This window comes from Phallusia mammillata, chromosome 8 (assembly GCF_965637545.1).
Source record: "Phallusia mammillata chromosome 8, kaPhaMamm4.hap1.1, whole genome shotgun sequence".
Classification (NCBI taxonomy): domain Eukaryota; kingdom Metazoa; phylum Chordata; class Ascidiacea; order Phlebobranchia; family Ascidiidae; genus Phallusia; species Phallusia mammillata.
Window position 1 is genome coordinate 7993920 of NC_137259.1, and position 17032 is coordinate 8010951.

The 17032-nt window shown below is 38.7% G+C and overlaps 4 protein-coding genes across 5 annotated transcripts; 1 reads left to right on the forward strand and 3 right to left on the reverse strand.

Annotated features, from left to right (window-relative positions):
* Positions 1–11: 11 nt before the first annotated feature.
* Positions 12–1332, reverse strand: LOC145204270 (eukaryotic translation initiation factor 3 subunit G-like). Its single transcript, XM_080076757.1, has one exon. It carries the CDS (start codon positions 1250–1252, stop codon positions 395–397), a length of 858 nt encoding a protein of 285 aa, XP_079932883.1. The 5' UTR covers positions 1253–1332; the 3' UTR covers positions 12–394.
* A 1094-nt stretch (positions 1333–2426) lies between these two features.
* LOC145205362 (alpha-(1,3)-fucosyltransferase 7-like) lies at positions 2427–5529 on the reverse strand. Its single transcript, XM_080078061.1, has 5 exons — positions 5105–5529; positions 4753–4956; positions 4373–4531; positions 3904–4095; positions 2427–3529 (listed from the first exon to the last, which is right to left on the reverse strand). The coding sequence occupies exons 1-5, from the start codon at positions 5296–5298 to the stop codon at positions 2911–2913; spliced, it is 1368 nt and encodes a 455-aa protein (XP_079934187.1). The 5' UTR covers positions 5299–5529; the 3' UTR covers positions 2427–2910.
* Positions 5530–8648: 3119 nt separating this feature from the next.
* On the forward strand, positions 8649–10987 carry LOC145205058 (choline/ethanolamine transporter flvcr2a-like). Its single transcript, XM_080077700.1, has one exon. The coding sequence runs from the start codon at positions 9025–9027 to the stop codon at positions 10891–10893; it is 1869 nt and encodes a 622-aa protein (XP_079933826.1). The 5' UTR covers positions 8649–9024; the 3' UTR covers positions 10894–10987.
* Positions 10985–15044, reverse strand: LOC145205059 (4-galactosyl-N-acetylglucosaminide 3-alpha-L-fucosyltransferase FUT6-like). 2 transcript variants are annotated; one of them, XM_080077701.1, is made up of 6 exons: positions 14783–15044; positions 14673–14690; positions 13987–14193; positions 13210–13365; positions 12333–12515; positions 10985–12008 (listed from the first exon to the last, which is right to left on the reverse strand). In XM_080077701.1, the coding sequence occupies exons 1-6, from the start codon at positions 14974–14976 to the stop codon at positions 11402–11404; spliced, it is 1365 nt and encodes a 454-aa protein (XP_079933827.1). In that variant the 5' UTR covers positions 14977–15044; the 3' UTR covers positions 10985–11401. The 2 variants fall into 2 exon arrangements, with proteins under 2 accessions (XP_079933827.1, XP_079933828.1); XM_080077702.1 differs by lacking the exon at positions 14673–14690.
* Positions 15045–17032: the final 1988 nt, after the last annotated feature.

Consider the following 17032-nt stretch of genomic DNA (forward strand, 5'->3'; position numbering starts at 1 on the left):
TGGGAGTACACCTGCAAAACACACATGTGGGATACAATCTTAGTGGGCAAACATTATGATTGAACTCATCCAAGAAAGCCAAAGAGGCACCACATATATAACACACAATTTAAAGAGCTCAATAGGCACAACTATTCATGGAAATAAAATAATCCAAAATGATATTCCATTTAGTTTTCAATAAAACAAATTGTACTCATGACAACATTGGAGTGTAAACTTTCTTGGCAAAATTGCTATTTTGTTCTTAGACAATAATTTACAGTCTTTACACAAATGTCTGCTCATTTTCAATTTTCCCACAATATATGTCAGCAGAACTGTACAATCCCTTTTCCTTCCCAAAACAATTACTTTTCCAGCAATATGTCACTGTAAATAATTAAAAGTTTGTCTAATTTGTTGTTGAAGGTTTGGCCCATTCAACATTTAAAATTAAATGATCATAACCAAAACCACAAACAGACTTAATAGCTTTGGCAGCATCTTCCCTATTATGGAAATTAATGAAAGCAAAACCCTTTGACTGCTGGGTATGCTTGTCCTTTGCCAAATAAATTCTCTGTATGGGTCCAAATGGCTTAAACAGCTCCTGAAGATCCGGTTCTTTAGTTTCCTCGGACAAATTTGTGACACGAATAGTGGCCTGTTCATCTCGATTTCCTCTTGATGGCATTGATGAACCAGCAGCACTGCCCCCAGCCCGTAAACTTGGTGGAATGTATTTTCCTGGAGCACCAGACTGAGCACCTGCATTTTCTTCTGGCTCTTCTTTTTTTGGTTCTTCTGTACTTGGATCCCTAGCAGTTCCCTTGAAATTCTTGAAAAACATGTAGTACTGCAGCTGATGCTTGAACTTGGATAATGTAGGGTCATCTTGATCTTGAAGGAGCTCTTCTTCCTTGTTGGACATAAACTGCATCATAACCTCTTCAGAAATGATGGTTGTTGCCTTGTTTGGTCCAGAGGGATCATCTTTTGAAAGCCCAAACTTCTTAAGAAGCTTTCTTCTGGCCACAGATTTAGAAGTTTTCTTTACTTCCAGTTTGTACTTACGAATCACTTTCACTTTTTTATCATCCTTATTTAACTTGTAGTCAATGACTGTTTTAATGTCACCAATTACTTTTTCCGAACTTGGGGGAAAGTCCATTCCACCAGTCTCCTCCTCTTCAACCTGATCAGCCCAACTTGTTTTCTCATTTTCAGCGGCATAAGCTGCCCAGGCTATGGGTTTATCTTCAGAAGGCATGTTCGTAGTTTAATGACAGCAATATAATGATCGGTTAGCAATACAACAAAGCAACTAATGCACTGTGACAAATTACACAAAAATCTGAAAAGAAATTTTTATTTGATTTACAAAACGTGTATGCTTGTTTAACTTTAAAGTTTGAACACACACTACACTGGTCCAGTCTGCAGAGTGTGGCAGCTGCACGCGCGATTATATTGTTAAAAAAAAATTTTGCACGCCAATTTTGGGGGGTTGCACGCGAAAATTGTACTGCTTTGACCTCTTTTGCTTGCTTTGCGCCTGCTGAACTTGGCCTTGCACGCGAACTTACGGGTCGTGCACGCGCGCACGCGGGACATGTAGGTCTTGCACGCGCGAGATCTCGTCGGGAACTGCCATGTTCTGCAGACTGGACACTGGTAGTCTAGTTCTGGTACTTTTTCGCCGTCTTAATTTTAGCCCCTCAAAATTGTCATACCACATGTTACTTACGAGTTACGAGTTACAACATGACCTTAAAGAGGTAAATTATTACCAAAATATCAAAACCAAATCGTTTGGCTAATTACACCTGGTAATGAAGTGATTGCAGCAAATGTGTAAGATTGATAAAAGCGATTAAGGTTGTACTACCCTTAAATTACAGAAGAATAAAAAACTGCTCAACAACAAACCCTGCTGTCTACTAGTAACTCAAAAAATAAACTTTCGCAACTTCCAGTCTTCAGTTCACTACTTCACTCTTGCACGATGTTACATGTCCAATGAGCGAAACAGATTAACCAACTCGACATAGAAATCATAATTTTAAATGTAGATAAGTTGCCTTTGAAACAGATACGATAAGCTTTTCTGTGCTAACTCTGAACTTAAGTTGGTTGTTTCCAGTGACACTGCTCGCACATCCTTAACCCAAAACAATGTAATGAGTGGTCACAGCGTGCACATTTTAGGTTGCTCACAGAGGTTCCCGAATCCCGACCCGTGTATCATGATGGCCCCTGTGTTTACAGTTTACCCAAACAAACGAAAAATAACAAGAAACTTGAACCTTAGAAATTGCGACAATATCTGTATTAAGCTAGTTTTTCCAGTACTCGGAATGACTATTATTTCAATTTCAATGCTCATTTCTACCATAATCAAGAAGCGAGAAGAATTAGAACCCACTGACTCCAACCAATCGAAGTTATGCTCAGATTGAAATTAGAATTACCGAAAAACCATAGCAAACGTATTTTTTAAGTATTCTGACGTTATACCGCATACCAAAAGCAATAATACAAGACGATACCAAGAGTTTAGTGCAATACAAAGTGATAGTATCAAAAGGTGAATTTTAGTACACCCAAGTGGGTCAAAACGCTTGTGACGTGGGGCAAACGTAAGTGTTCCTCAAGGGAAAACTATGTAGAATAAACACAAAGAACTACATTACTTCTGATCACCCAAAAAAACAAACATTTTGACAACAACTAAATGCAAACAATCATTTTTTAGCAAGAAGCACACATTTTCTAAAGTAAGTGTAAATGTAACTATGCGAACAAGTTTAGAATGCGGAAACGACATGGCGTTGTTTTGGGGTTGCTGCAGACATACCCATCGCAATGGTAAATAAAAAAAAACGGTAAAGACTTTAGAGGTAGACTGGTTGCATATAAATAATTAGGTTAAAAATGGCAGCAGTTCCGACAAATGCACCCATTTTTATGTGCTTTTCGTGATAAAACATACACAGCTAACGCCAATAAAGCAAATAACACAGAATAACCAAATGTAAGCACACGGCGGAGAGGTAGACCACTTTCACCGTCGTTGCAAACCTTTATTGAATCGACGTCAGGAGAATACCCGGCACCATACCACCATTGGTCCAAATCGCTAACAACTTGAGACTGCCCTGCCAAAGGCTCGTGTTTCAGTTTTTGACAAAGTCCGCATATACCGACCTTGGTTCCTTGCAGTCGGCTACCAAGTATGCCTTTTGCTTCAGCTTCGCGGGCCTTTGGTATCTGCTCTTCTTTCCAGTTTGGATTTGACCACCATTTGAGGTACTCGGCGTATAACTCGTCATCTTTGTCGAGTTTTATAAGGTACTCGGCGAGTTGTTTTGTGGATTTGAAGTCGTCAACGTGTATAAACGAGTGAGGCGGAGCAACTAGTTGGTAATCAGACCTTGAAGGACCCATGACCACTGGAACAGCACGACTTGCCAACGAGTTGAGCCAAAACTTCTCGCTTATGTAATCCTTGCACACTGAGTTCTCGAGGGAAAAGTAAAACTTGTATCTGACAAAAAGAATGCATTTTTTTGATCAAGGAATGAATGAAGCCATCAATGACACCTTCGAACTGTTACTCAACTATTGTGTCTGTTTTCATTAAATTCAGTATAATACAGTGGTTCTTAAACTGTGGGGTGCCACAACCTGTTATACCAACAGTTATAAGGTGAAATCATGATTTTTGAATATTCTATAGTTACTTTGCAAAAAATAGAGCAGGGCGGTGGAAATTCGTTGGTGACTTTAAAGGGGTGTTGACAAGTAAAAAGGCTAAGAATCAATGGTATATATAAGACAACTTGTACAGCCACAGAATTGTCTTTTAGTAGCCTTATGCGACTAAATTCCACGACAGTATTGTAGTTTTATTTTTCCCACCTTGATAGTACAGCTTTTTGACATTGTGGGTCCCGACATAGTTCGACCTTGGAGCACTTGCCGTATTCATCAATCAAAATATGTTTTTTCAACTCCTCTATAAATTCTCTTCTCTGCGACGCGTGACAGTTTGAAACCACCCATGCTCCTAAAGCGGTGGCGTTCTTGCTTGCTAATATCTCTTCAGTCGTTCTAAAAAATAAAATAAATGTGTTTCACTTTTGCGTGCATGATAGCAACAGCATGTAAGTTATTAGAGTAAATATCTATTAAGTCTTTAACTGATTTTTATGGGAGATAAAAGTACACAAAGCGAAATAAATAGGTAGATGAGTTAATTGATACAAAACGAATAATTCGACAAAACGTTTGCACATTGGGTTTTTGAATTTGCTTTCAGGTGGCTTTAAAATTGACAACTTTGATTGAAAAGATTTTTTTGCAATTATGCAGGTTTGGTCGTACTTACAATGTCACGGGTTTAAAGTTAACCATTTCGTATGAACTTAGAACATCAGAGTCGACCCGATACGTCATCGTCCAGTTAAATACGCCATTCAACGGGGTCAACGACTTTTGGAAAACATGGCGAACGTTCCATGGCGGCTCCATGCACATCCAAACCCATCTGAAATCATAAAAGTTTTCCCATGTAACATAACGCTTGAAAAAACTTTTTGTCAAATAAACACTTGCAAAATGTTTAATTTCCTTTAACTTTGTCATTTTTTCAGTTTGAAAATTAGTTAAAGTCACCAAGAGAAATGTTTTAGGAATGAAAAGGCGCTTCAAAAGGCCAGGACATTAAATACAAATTTTTATATTTTGATTTAAGTAGAAATAAATAACCTTTGCTCCGTGCTTCTGTGTTCCCATGGCAACCAAGATGGGTCGTCTCGAATCTCGGCACAATGGAATACAACAGCGTCAGCATGCGTCACAGCTGAATGATCATACGTCACTATACAACCGGGACACACGTGAGGGGTTGTATACAGGGCACCGAAAAACGGTTTCCAGTAAAGGATAACTTTCTTTCTCGAACCGTTATGACTGCAAAAATACAAAACTGTTAAACCTACGATAAGTTTAAAAAAAAAGCAAATTTTCTTTCTATATGTGTATGTATGAATTGATCCAAAAAAGCTTGCAAAATATACTAGGTCACAACATGTTGTCTTTAAAAAGTGTTGTATATTACCTGATTAAATCTTCGTTAAAGTCAAAAAGAGCCTTTGAACTTGAGTTTTTCCTCAGGTTTCTGTGGGTGTTTACCAAGTTTTGAATCAGGATTGTTGACTCAAACAGATACAAATCGTAAAAACATAAAACCACAACGTAAATCAGCGCAATTAATAGTAAAGCTGCGATGGACCTGTTTCGTGTACATGTCATTCTGAAAAACAAGAATCAAGCTAGACTTAATCAAGCTATATTTTTCCTCAGCTCCATTCAAGGGTCTCATTTTCGCTATAAGGGAGCTGCGGTGTGTGCTTTTTGACAAGGTCTATTTATCATGCACAGTGCTGGATTAACCTAAAAGCAATATAAGCACGTGCTTACGGCATCCAGTAGAGGAGGGGCACCACAGAAATGGTTTCTAGGTAAATTATTAAATCTGACAAAAAAACTACAACTATATTCAAAATCTAATGAAAATAAATAAGTTCTGTTTATAAAGCGAAAAAATAAAATAACTGACAAAAGGGATTGATTGCGTGCTATATGACGTAACAACGTTGCGTTGCTCTGTTTGTTAAAACCTAAAACAGTCAAGACTCATGGGTGCCCAACCCGTCGATCGCGATCGACTGGTCGATCTCGGACTGATATCAAGTCGATCGAGAGGGATTCAGAAAGTTATTTAAAATAATTGTTTTGTAATGCGTTTTTAGGGATTGTTGCCCTACATAGATGACTTTATTGTGAAAGTTATTCATTAGGATATGTTCACACCACAAATACTCAGTCGACGCTTTACATCGCAAAAGTCACAAAAGTAATAGTTACGTCACAAAAATAATAGTTACAGTAGTAATGGTTACTTTGTGCTGGTACTTTTTGTATTATCAAGATTAGCATCGGATGAATTATAAAAAATTAAGTTCAATGCAGTGTAAAAAGTCACACCCAAACCACGATAAAAAACGTAAAACAGGGCTCGGAAAATGCTAGTTTTCCTTTGGTAATACACACATAGTCTTGCATTATCTTGTTAGTTTGTATTGGAATGGTAGATCCCGAGAGTTGGACTACACTACCCCAAACGTCGATCTTGAGTCAAAAAAGATTGGGCACACCTGGTCAAGACAGTAAGGCGATGCTTAGTTAATAGCATGCTGTTTGTCATGCAAATAGCATGCAAACACATATTCGCGTATGTGGCAAACGTAAATTAAACACGACGCTAATAGGCCTCCTAGTATGTTTTACAATTGGGCAACAGTGCTGAGACTGGGGAAGGCAGCAGCAAAATTAAGCGTTTTTAATTGAATATTTCTGACATTCTGAAACCAATCTGCAAGTTTAATATCAGCTAAGCTTATAGTCTATTACCCTTGCTGTATATTATGTTAAAATCGAAATCTCGATGAATAATTTTGTTTTTACGTTTATATTTCGAATTGGTGTAAGGGGCACCAAATTGTTTTACTGCTTAGGGCCTCTAATGGTGTTAATCCGGCCCTGATCATGCATGACACCCCTCGGTCTGCAAACGTTTCTGCTTTAAACCATTGAAAAGACAGTTAATTTGTCGTATGCCAACTTTAAATCCGTAAGTTTTACTTTGATATTATAGTTTACCAAGCGTATGTCACCACAATGAGTAACAGTCGATAAGCCTCTGACCTCTACGCTAAATTACACGTCGTAGGCGCCTTAAAATGTTTCTTAACAAAAGCGTTTGTTCATTTTCACATCGTAAAACTACTTAAAACAATTCTACAATTTGACGGTGTCTCTTAATTTATAAACGTATATAACAACCAAAAAAACGAAATAGTAAAAACGACCTACTTATCTTGTGTGTACACAATATGTTGATTTTTCGAGACCCGCCTTTGCTTGAGAGATCATCACATGGCATGAGGTAATTTTAACGCGTGAGCGTGACCTATTTCGTATTTTAATGGTGGCCATGCAAACAGAATTTAAACCTTCGTTTACGATGCTATCAAATGTACGAGCGAAACGTTATAGTACAAAAATAATAGTTTAAAATTTTTACGCGCTAAAAGACAACACCGTTTTTTAAAGTTCTGTCAATTCGCATTTCACAAAGGTCTGACTTGAGTTTTCAGTGAACTGGTCCATGGTAGCCCTGACCGTTGTCTGTTAACCACACAATAGATGTTTTCGCCGTTCGTTAAATTTTTCCCATGCGGAGATGTAACCGCGCCCTTTCTCCTACAATAGACAACAGACGATTCATTGAATGAATCGGGATAGTTTCAACCTTCCAAACGGGTGTTTCTTTGTAATCGACTACAAAAGAATAGACAACACCTTCGGAGGCAGCCTTTGCTTAAATTTTAGCCTGTCCATGTGATACAACATCATATCAGCGGCGATAGTCGGCACCAGTTATAAGTCAAAGTTCGTTTTTGATATGTTTTCTATAAAACCTAGTTTGGCTCATGTGGTACATGTTACGGCAAACATACACAAATTTCCTCCTTTCATGCCCTATTTAAGAAACCCAACGTTTTACACGAAAAGTAGCACAGTCCTGGCAACTGCCATTTGGGTTAGTCCTGCAGGAGACACAACAGCCTGTACTATAGTGTTGCCCTGTCACTCACTTTTTGTGAGCTTACTTCGCCACATTGATAACGCAAACTCATCAAGCAGGAAGCACATAATTTATATCAGCATATCCCGTTAACTGCATAGAACTGAAACGATAATTGGTTGTTGTGACGAAAAACGTCGTTTTCCAGATGTGACAGCTCAGAACTACTAAAATAAGTATACTATGCAGGACACATAAACCGAGTAATTTTGCACAACATGACATTTTTAAGGCGTCAACGCACAGTAATACATTTGTACTAAATCTTGTGCCCATTGGTCTTCTTTAAAACCAGCAACTCAGTGTACGCTTTCACTAACAAGTGGCTCGGCACTCCGGCAGGCGATACCGCACTATCGGTTGACACAACCAGAACGAGATTCACGCTTGGCTGCGCTTGGGTAAATATGGTAAAGGTTGTTCTGTTTACATTTCGTTGTGGAAGATGTGAACATATGCCGTTATAATAAAACAAATTCTTGCAAATTTAATAAGTAACAAGAGCATCTTAAATTAACAAATCGTGATGCATTAACCTATTGAAATAATCTTGCTCAAAACTTCTACATTTTAAACATGGCATAGTACAGTCATTACAATACATCACATGACCAAATAGTGGCTACTGACTACATAATACCATTGCACGTTAATTCTTAAAGCCACATCCTATTTACATGTGTTTGGAACATAAACAAGGGGTCATAATCTGGTGCATGAGGGGTATAGAGGAAATATTAATCCCTAGAAACATAAGTTTCCTTCTCAAATAGGCTCGTGTTGTTGAAAATGCACTTAGTAATCTTATCAAATAATCCTATTGTCGGATAGCGACAAACTATATAACACTTAACAGGTTCAGCGAAACTTCATTTGGGCAAAGTTTGCTGAACTTCTTAGGTTAGGTTTGTAAGGTTAGGTTCCATGTTTCAAGCAAGTACTATTTGTAAATACTTTTGCAACTTGTAAGAAAGACTGTCTGATTTTTGAGATTTTGGTTAGTTGTTGATATCGCTTAGAACTTTTTGCGTGGTAGGAAGGGAGATCTGTAAATGTGTAACAAAATATAAAAAAATGCTATGTACCATTTCAATCAAAAACACCAAAATGGAAGATAAATCCGGGAAATAAATGCCCTTGGTTTTTGATGAATTCCTTTTTTGGAATATTTTGAAATCAATTAATAAACTGTTCTATGTGACTTAACACTTCTGTCTTAACGATTCTACTGTATTTTCATCCTTTGCGTGTATCGACTACCTTCACAATAAGTCTTCTAGCTTTAGTACATATTTTCTTCTTTGTGTAGGATTTAGACCAAACAGAGTATGGAACTTGAATTAACTTCTACACAACAAATACCATCGTACCAGAACAATGCGAAGTTCACGATTAAGTACTACGAAAAGGACCACCCTCATTGGTCATGTGACGAAGAAGAAACGTCATGCTACGTCACTGATACGTCAGATGAAGTACATTCGTTTACGACCACTGACGTTGAGCACGCAGACGATGAACTCAGTGAAGTCAGTTTTGCTGACTCAGCAAACAGCGACGTTTTGCTGAGTCAGCAGTTTTTCGGTTTGGATTTGGAGTCCAATGATGAAGGTTTTAGTGGGAAGGCTGGTCGAAGCAGAACTAAGGCTAAAGAGCGTCTTGTGGACAAAGCGTACGTTTCAGATGAAAACAACAACGCGACGGATAAAGATATGGATGTGAAGTATTTTGAGCGCGAGCAAAGCTTATTAGAAAGCGAGGAATCAATCAAGGCTACCTTCGAACAATGGAATTTAGTTGACTTGACTGAAACGAGGACCAGTAAAACTAGATGGTTCGTTCTCTTCGTAATATGCGCATCCATATTCGTTCGTTCTTTCGTATCAGTTGTATTCGGCCAAGTCAACGACGTGTTTGCAGCTTACTACGACGTTCCACCAGGAGCTGTGGATTGGCTTACCACAACCGGTTTCCTAGCAACGCTTTTTGTAGCGCCACTAGTGGTTAAACTCGGTCGGGGAAAAACAAGCCTACGCCAATTGTGCTGTCTAATGACTGGCAGCGCTTCGGTGGGTACCATGCTTTTAACCACCGCTGTTGTAAGCAGAGAATACGGATTTGCCCTTGCTATAGCCGGACAAGCTGTAATGGGTGCCAACAATGCAGTAGCAATGACTATTCCGCCGTTAGTGGCCGCTGTGTGGTTCCCTGAACGTGAAACAGCTACCTCATTAGCTTTGGCGCTTGTCTCTGTGGGTGTTGGTGACGCTTTGGGATCATACATTCCCGCTGAGCTTATTGTTACCCAAGGATTAGCAGAAGATGCGAATTCCAGATTTATCCAGTTTAAACTAGTCACCATGTTTGCCTGCACGGCCGGCGCTTCTCTATTAACCTTCATCATAGCGGTTGCGTATGTGGATGAGAGGCCTGTTTTGCCACCAAGTAAAGCACAACTTTCAAAGGTCGGCGCCGGTGGCAGGGACAGAGAAAATCAGATTTGCGATGAAGTCAGTTTGCTACGGGACACGGACTTCATTATGGTGGCACTCTTTTACGGGATTTCTGCAGCATCGGGGGCAAACAGCATCACACTGTTATCATCGATTATAAGGGAGACATTTGCCAACGACGGGTTTGAAAATCTGGATTCAGTTGCAGGTAAAATCGTGTCTACTATGTTTGTATGTTTCTCATTTGGGCCTTTGGTAGCGGGTCGAATTTTGGACAAGACGAAAAGCTACAGGGCCACCGCTTTGGTTGGAATGGCCGGACTGGCCCTCGGAACATGCGGAGTAACAGTTTCCATACTTCTTACAAGTATCGAGGGACTTTATGTGTCTCATGTATTTCTTGGTTTCTTCATGGGAGTCGCAGAAACTGCATTGTTTGAAATTGCCTCAGAAATCACCTACCCCAAACCTGAAATGGACTTTAGTTGCGTTTTAGTGATGACCTGGATGGCTTGTTTTGTCATGTATCCCGTCATCGGTCGTCGAGCTTTAAACAGCGCAGCATACGAGGTTCTGACGTCATCAGTGGTTGCGTCACTCATGCCAGCAGCTTGTACGTTTGCCAGTTTAGTGCTTGCTGTGTTTTTTCTGCGACCCAAGTGCAAGAGAAGACAGGCCGCCGAATCGCTGGACGCTGTAGATCCGGATGAAAACAATGAAAGATCTCCCTTGTTGACAGTTTAACAAACTTTTACATCTCATTTTATAATTTTCGCATCATAGGAAATTTAGTGTTTTTTTGTATTTCTTTAGTGCAAATAAATTCACCATCACGTGATGGAAGGATCTGTTTTGTAATACTTCACTTTTTGATTTGTCAAAGTTGGCGTTCAAAGACCAAACACATGTATTGCCCATTACATAATGCAAAAATAATTTTTGGGGAGCAAATTAGAATATTTGAACAAAAAAGATAATCTCTAAAACAAATAAACAACAACCGCAATGAGAGGAGAGATATCGTAAAGTACTAAAAATGAAATTATGAGTACGTTCGGTCATAAGCGAAGCAAGTGAAAAATTTAAAACAATACGGTTAGTTCAAAAATGTCGTAAACAATAGGACTAAATTGAAATTGTTGCGCTTGGACAAACTAATAATAATAACCCAAACATTGCCATGTGTACAAACCTTTCCCTGATTTCATCCCTGCAGTTGATATTATAGCAGCATGAACGTGGGGGGCAAAGGTCAACTAAAACTACTGCAAAAATTAAAACGAGCAAATACTTTACCTTTACCGCAGGGTCTGTGTAACATACACCACACAATAAATGTAAAAACTACGAAACCGGCCGAATAGGCCAGAGTTATTAACCAATGATGTGAAAACCCACTGGCTCCCGACGTTGCTTTACAAACCGAAAAATGTGGATTATCCACCGAATATTTTTTACCGAACCACCATCGGTCTAAGCGTCTTATGTATTGAACCTCATCATCTGGAGTTTCTAGAAGCTTCTTGCATAAACCGCACATGCCGACGTACTTCTTTGAAGCTATAAGGTTGCTTGGCAACAGTGTTTTGCCCGTTTTATTATTATTCAGCCTCCAATCAAAATACTTCGAGTACATCTCGTCGTTTTTGTCGAGTTCAACCAGGTACTCAGCGAGTTCTTTCGTCGATTTAAAATCGTCAACGTGTATGAATGAATGGGGTGGAGCAACTTGTTCATAGTCGGACCTGGATAAGCCCATGACCACTGGGACTGTGCCGCTAGCCAATGCGTTTATCCAGAACTTCTCGCTAATGTAATCCTTGCATGCGGAGTTTTCAAAAGAGAGATAGAACTTGTATCTGGAGAAAATACTTTTTGAACTTGGGTTTAGGAAAACGGCCATGCCATACCTTTTAGTAAAAAATCATTGCAAAAGTCTATCTTTGGTAAATGTTTGTAAAATTCCCATCAGTGGCTGATACAATGTTTGCAATTTGCAGTAATTCATTCCAAATGTTTCATCAATTACCGTGTTCAGCATTATGCCAAAATTTAGGTTTATTAAACAACTTGAAAAATTTAAACAACTTCCTAAATCGTTTGAAACTTCAATCATATTCGTTCTACTCGTGTATTATGACTCCAAATCAATTTTCAATAAGATGTGTATAAAGAGGACGAACCTGGATACGACGTCCGTGACAGATGCGATTCGTCGCTTAGCACATTTTCCATATTCATCAATAGGAATAAACTGATGTAATTCATTTGCTATTTCCCTTCGCTCCGTCACACCACAGTTCGAAACAACCCATGCGACGAGAGAACTGGCTTTCTTTTCTTCGATTAATTTCGTTACTTCTTTCCTGGTAATAACACAATAACAGCCACATTGAATTAAATTAAAGTTGAATAAAAAAATGACCTAAAACCACATTTAACACATTAAATACTCGTAAATTACAATTTTAGGACGAAATTTAAATAAGGGTATGGTTTGTGCACTTGTTAAAAGGTTGATCCTAAAAAATTTAGCTGTGCGACTCTCCCTAAATTTCTTTCTTATTCATAATCATACTAGCAGATTGTCTAAACAGCTTTGATCACAGTTTTTAGCGCTCGGAAAAAGAGTTGCTAAACTTAAAAATTACCCCGTCCTTCAAGAAGTAGGCATTCAAGAAGTAGAATGGTTTAATACTTTCGGGTTACAGTTAACTTATGAACAAGCGGCGGCTTTGTTTAAGAGTGGGTATCACGGGAAAACTTGGAATGTTATAGATGTGGGATTCGAATGATTGCTAGAGCTTCACTGGCAACGCGGCTACACCGAGAAATCGGCCGCACACAAACAGTTCTTTATCTACTCAGTGGTCCGAAAAATGTTATTTCAAAATGTTTCATAATCTTATCATGGAGGTCCTATTGCAGTTTTTTTCGGAATTTCCCTTGGTCTAAGCGACGCCAAAGAAAAAAAATTGTTATAGTGTTGATATTCGACACTACTGTAGTACTGCCTCGAGATCTAAACTTATCCTACCAGTCAAATTATTTTATCCATACCTCGATAAAGTGCTGATATTTACAGCGTAAGATGACAGAATATCAGAATCGGAGCGATAAGTCATCGTCCAGTTAAACAAGGAAGTCACTGGAGTCAAGGTTTTCTCATACATATATCTCACATTCCAAGGTGGCTCCATACAATGCCATACCCATCTGAAAAAACAAAAATACATTTTGAGTTGACTTTCTGCTCCCAGGGGAAACACATCAGCGACGTAACATAGCACACAAAAACAACAGGATATAGCTGCCCAACGTTATAACGTTTCGGACCGCAAAAACGTGGAGGACATAATTGTGGTGAATGGCTAAACGCGCTGGAGTTATTCCGATTACACAGCTGTTGTCTTAAAAGGTATACAACACAATTTTCGGTTTTCACCCCCTATGGAATAACAACTGCACCACATAATGGGCTTTCAGTTTAGTCACTTTGCGAATTTGTTTTGAAAACCGTGTTGGATGAACTTATTTTCAACACATTGAATAAAGTGTTAAATCATGTACTCGGTTCAAGGGTCCATATCTCGTCGAGTCGTATTATTTACAAAAAGCAATACGAGTTGAGTGAATAATGAGTTACAAAATAATGCAAATGCGTTTAAATATCTTTTGCAAATGCGAGTGTATAAATGTAAAACTACAGCGTAATTAATATTTGCGGAGCAATTGATTTGCCACAAACTCGACAAAAATACAACGACAACTAAAATACAACTACATAAAGTCTTAGGTTCTTTGCATTTACACGCAAATCAAGAAACTATCTTTTACCTCTGTTTTGGATGTCTGCTTTTTAATGGTAACCGGCCGACAAAATCTGTCGTCTCCACACAGTGGAAAACAATAGCTTCCGCTACATCTGCACTGGATTGATCGTATGTCAGGATACATCCGGGGCATTTTTGGGAATCAGTTTCGACCTCGCCGAAAAACGGACGCCAAACAAGAATGACTGGCTTTTGATTTCCATCTTCATTCCTGAATACATAACATTCGATACCGCTTTTAACAAACTTCATACTTAATTTTATTCCACATATTGCATATAACCGAAATCAGAGTTGTGAGTCGGGCCGGGTACGGGCTTAGGTTTCTTCAAAAACACGGGCCTGATTCGGGCCTGACTTTACACTCTTTATCAATATTTTTTTGAATATATTTAATTAGCTAAGTTACTATTTGCTGGACCTGACCCAATGTCAAACAGCCCTAAACGCCTTGTTAAAAACCAATTGTCTATTGTGTTTGTTGTCTTGGTCTTTGCTGAGGCTTTAGTGTATAGGCCTGTCAATCAAACTTTCGGGCCCAAATGGGCTTCTCAAAAACGGTTCGGCTTTGGGCCGTGTTTCGGGCTTGTGCTTTCGGGTTCGTGCTCCAATTTCAGGCCCCTTTACAACTCTGACCGAAACATTGAAAAATCACTTTTGAAGATAAATGATTGTATCATAAGAATTTACGTGGTCGTTCGAAGATACCTAAACAAATTGCGCATAACACACGTGTTGTATTAACATTTGTATGTAATCACATTTGAAAATAAATAAATATTAAAAATAACAAAACTTACGTTGGCAGATTTTCTTTGTCAAGATGAAACAATTTTCGTGCTCTTGGTAGCTTCCGTAAGCTATGCGAAGTTCTTAACCAGTTGTCAATATCCAACGACCATTCGAAAATCAGGTTGTCGAACACGATCAAGATGAACAGGTAAACAATCAAAACAAGAAAAACGAAAAAAGTCGATCGACTTTTATTGTACATTGCTACAAAACCTAAAGCAACTCACATGGCCACAGTGTAAACAGCAACCTTGAAAACGTAAGTTTATTAAAGCGTCTGTAAAATTGATTATGACTAGAAAGGTGGCTTTCGTATGTTTTTGCATTTTAGTATTTGGCTGTTCAAACACACCACCAAATATATTCCATGTATTTACATATAAATACAGTTTTTTTTCCAACGCTTGCAAAGTTATAAATATGATGTTAGCAAAATTTCTTAACCAAAAAATGTTTTGCATAACTTCGGCGTACCTGAAGTGCGTTTACCATCTATCCACCAATTGTGCCCTCAACTTATAGTTTTATATTGTTTCAACGTTGCGCAGCTTATTCCGTCTTAGTAAATATTGTGGTACAATTGTGCTGCTACGATTTGTTACACCCTTCGAAATAAGCTCAACTCAACTCAACTCAACCTAATTTCACCAAATAATGGAAGCTTGCTGGCAGCCTCACATTCTGTGTTTAGGCCCTTTTGTGCTCTCCCTTCTCTCGCATTTAATTGTTACGTTATGCAGCGTTGATTGACTTGACAAGCGATTTTGTATCGCAACGTGCGGGAAGTCCAGAGGAACAACCAGTCAACCACCAATCCATACAACTGTGCACTACAGCACGCGTTTAAAGTTTTATGCTAGTATTTAGGTTTAGCTAGGCATTTCGGTTTGTACAACTTTATGATACCAAACATCAAAGGGATACTTGTTACTATATCCTTTATTATTATTTTTTTATAGTTACTTTTCTCTGCATGTATATACCAACGTTGTTTATTTACCTCCCTTTTTATTGTTTTAACAACATAACTAAATAAAGCTTTGTTTTGCACTGTAATTGGCGATTCCACCAAGCTGTATGCAACATACAATTCCCGCAGCATGACAAACAACACTTTTATTGATCTACTCCTTTTACTACTTCTACAAACGGTAAACCACAGTGTTTAAAATGCGCCTGACAGCTCTTGTCAAGTGCCACTTTCAAAACGTTACAAACTGTACTCCCATACTACTGCAACTAGGAAACTGGTTCTAAATACTCTATTCGCTACTACACACAGTGATTTAATGCACTTAGACATCTTCCTGTTCTGCTGTGGTCTATTAATACCAGTGCAGTTTCATAATGATACAAGAATGAGTTAGTCCACTTGACAACCAATTGGTCGTGTTGTTATGTTATACTAAATAAACATACCTACTCTTCGGGTTATTAAAGCTTCGAAGTACAGTAGCAAGTAAGGAAACATCTAAACCTATCCATAATCTAAATTATAAACCTACTTTTGCACAAAAACTGACAACAACCAAACTAGCTGTACGATTACAAACTAGATGCCCTAGGGCAAACCTGTCGGCCATTGATGCCCTAAAGGAAATTCCGAGCGGTCTATTCACAGCCACAGCCATGGGCGTCCGCAGCGGGGGGCAAGAGGGGGCGCGTGCCCCCCCCTGGAAATAATAAAAACGCAAACAGTCGCAAAATTCGCATCTTAAAACAAAACACCAAAAACATTCACATAGTGTTATACAAAAACTATTCCAGGAACTTAACTGAAGACGTCGTGGGTCTCCACCCCGTTTAACGCACCGAATACAAGCTGTAACTGTAACAGAACAGGATGAGGTTTTACAACAGATTAAATGAATCGAACATTATTACTTAACAATAGCTCGGTAACAAGCATATTATTACGTCATTGATGGATGTGTCAAAAAGCCATTATGTGATACCTTCACTGAGTCTGTTGTTACATCTGATAAGGTTCGTGTATGTAAATCCTACTTCCGTTAAAAATCGTTTGCCAACCTACCACATATTTCAGTAATAGTTAACATTGTGTTTATTGCACTACTTTGCTACATTGGGATTAGCAAGAAAGAATATCACTGTCAGATGATTTTTGTTCGGAAATACCGTTTATTGAACGGCCATGTGACGATAGTTTGCCCTCCCCTGTATTTTTTCCTGCGGACGCCCATGGCCACAGCATGCTGTGTTTCCTTTTGTTGGTTTACAAAAGACGTGGAAGCGAT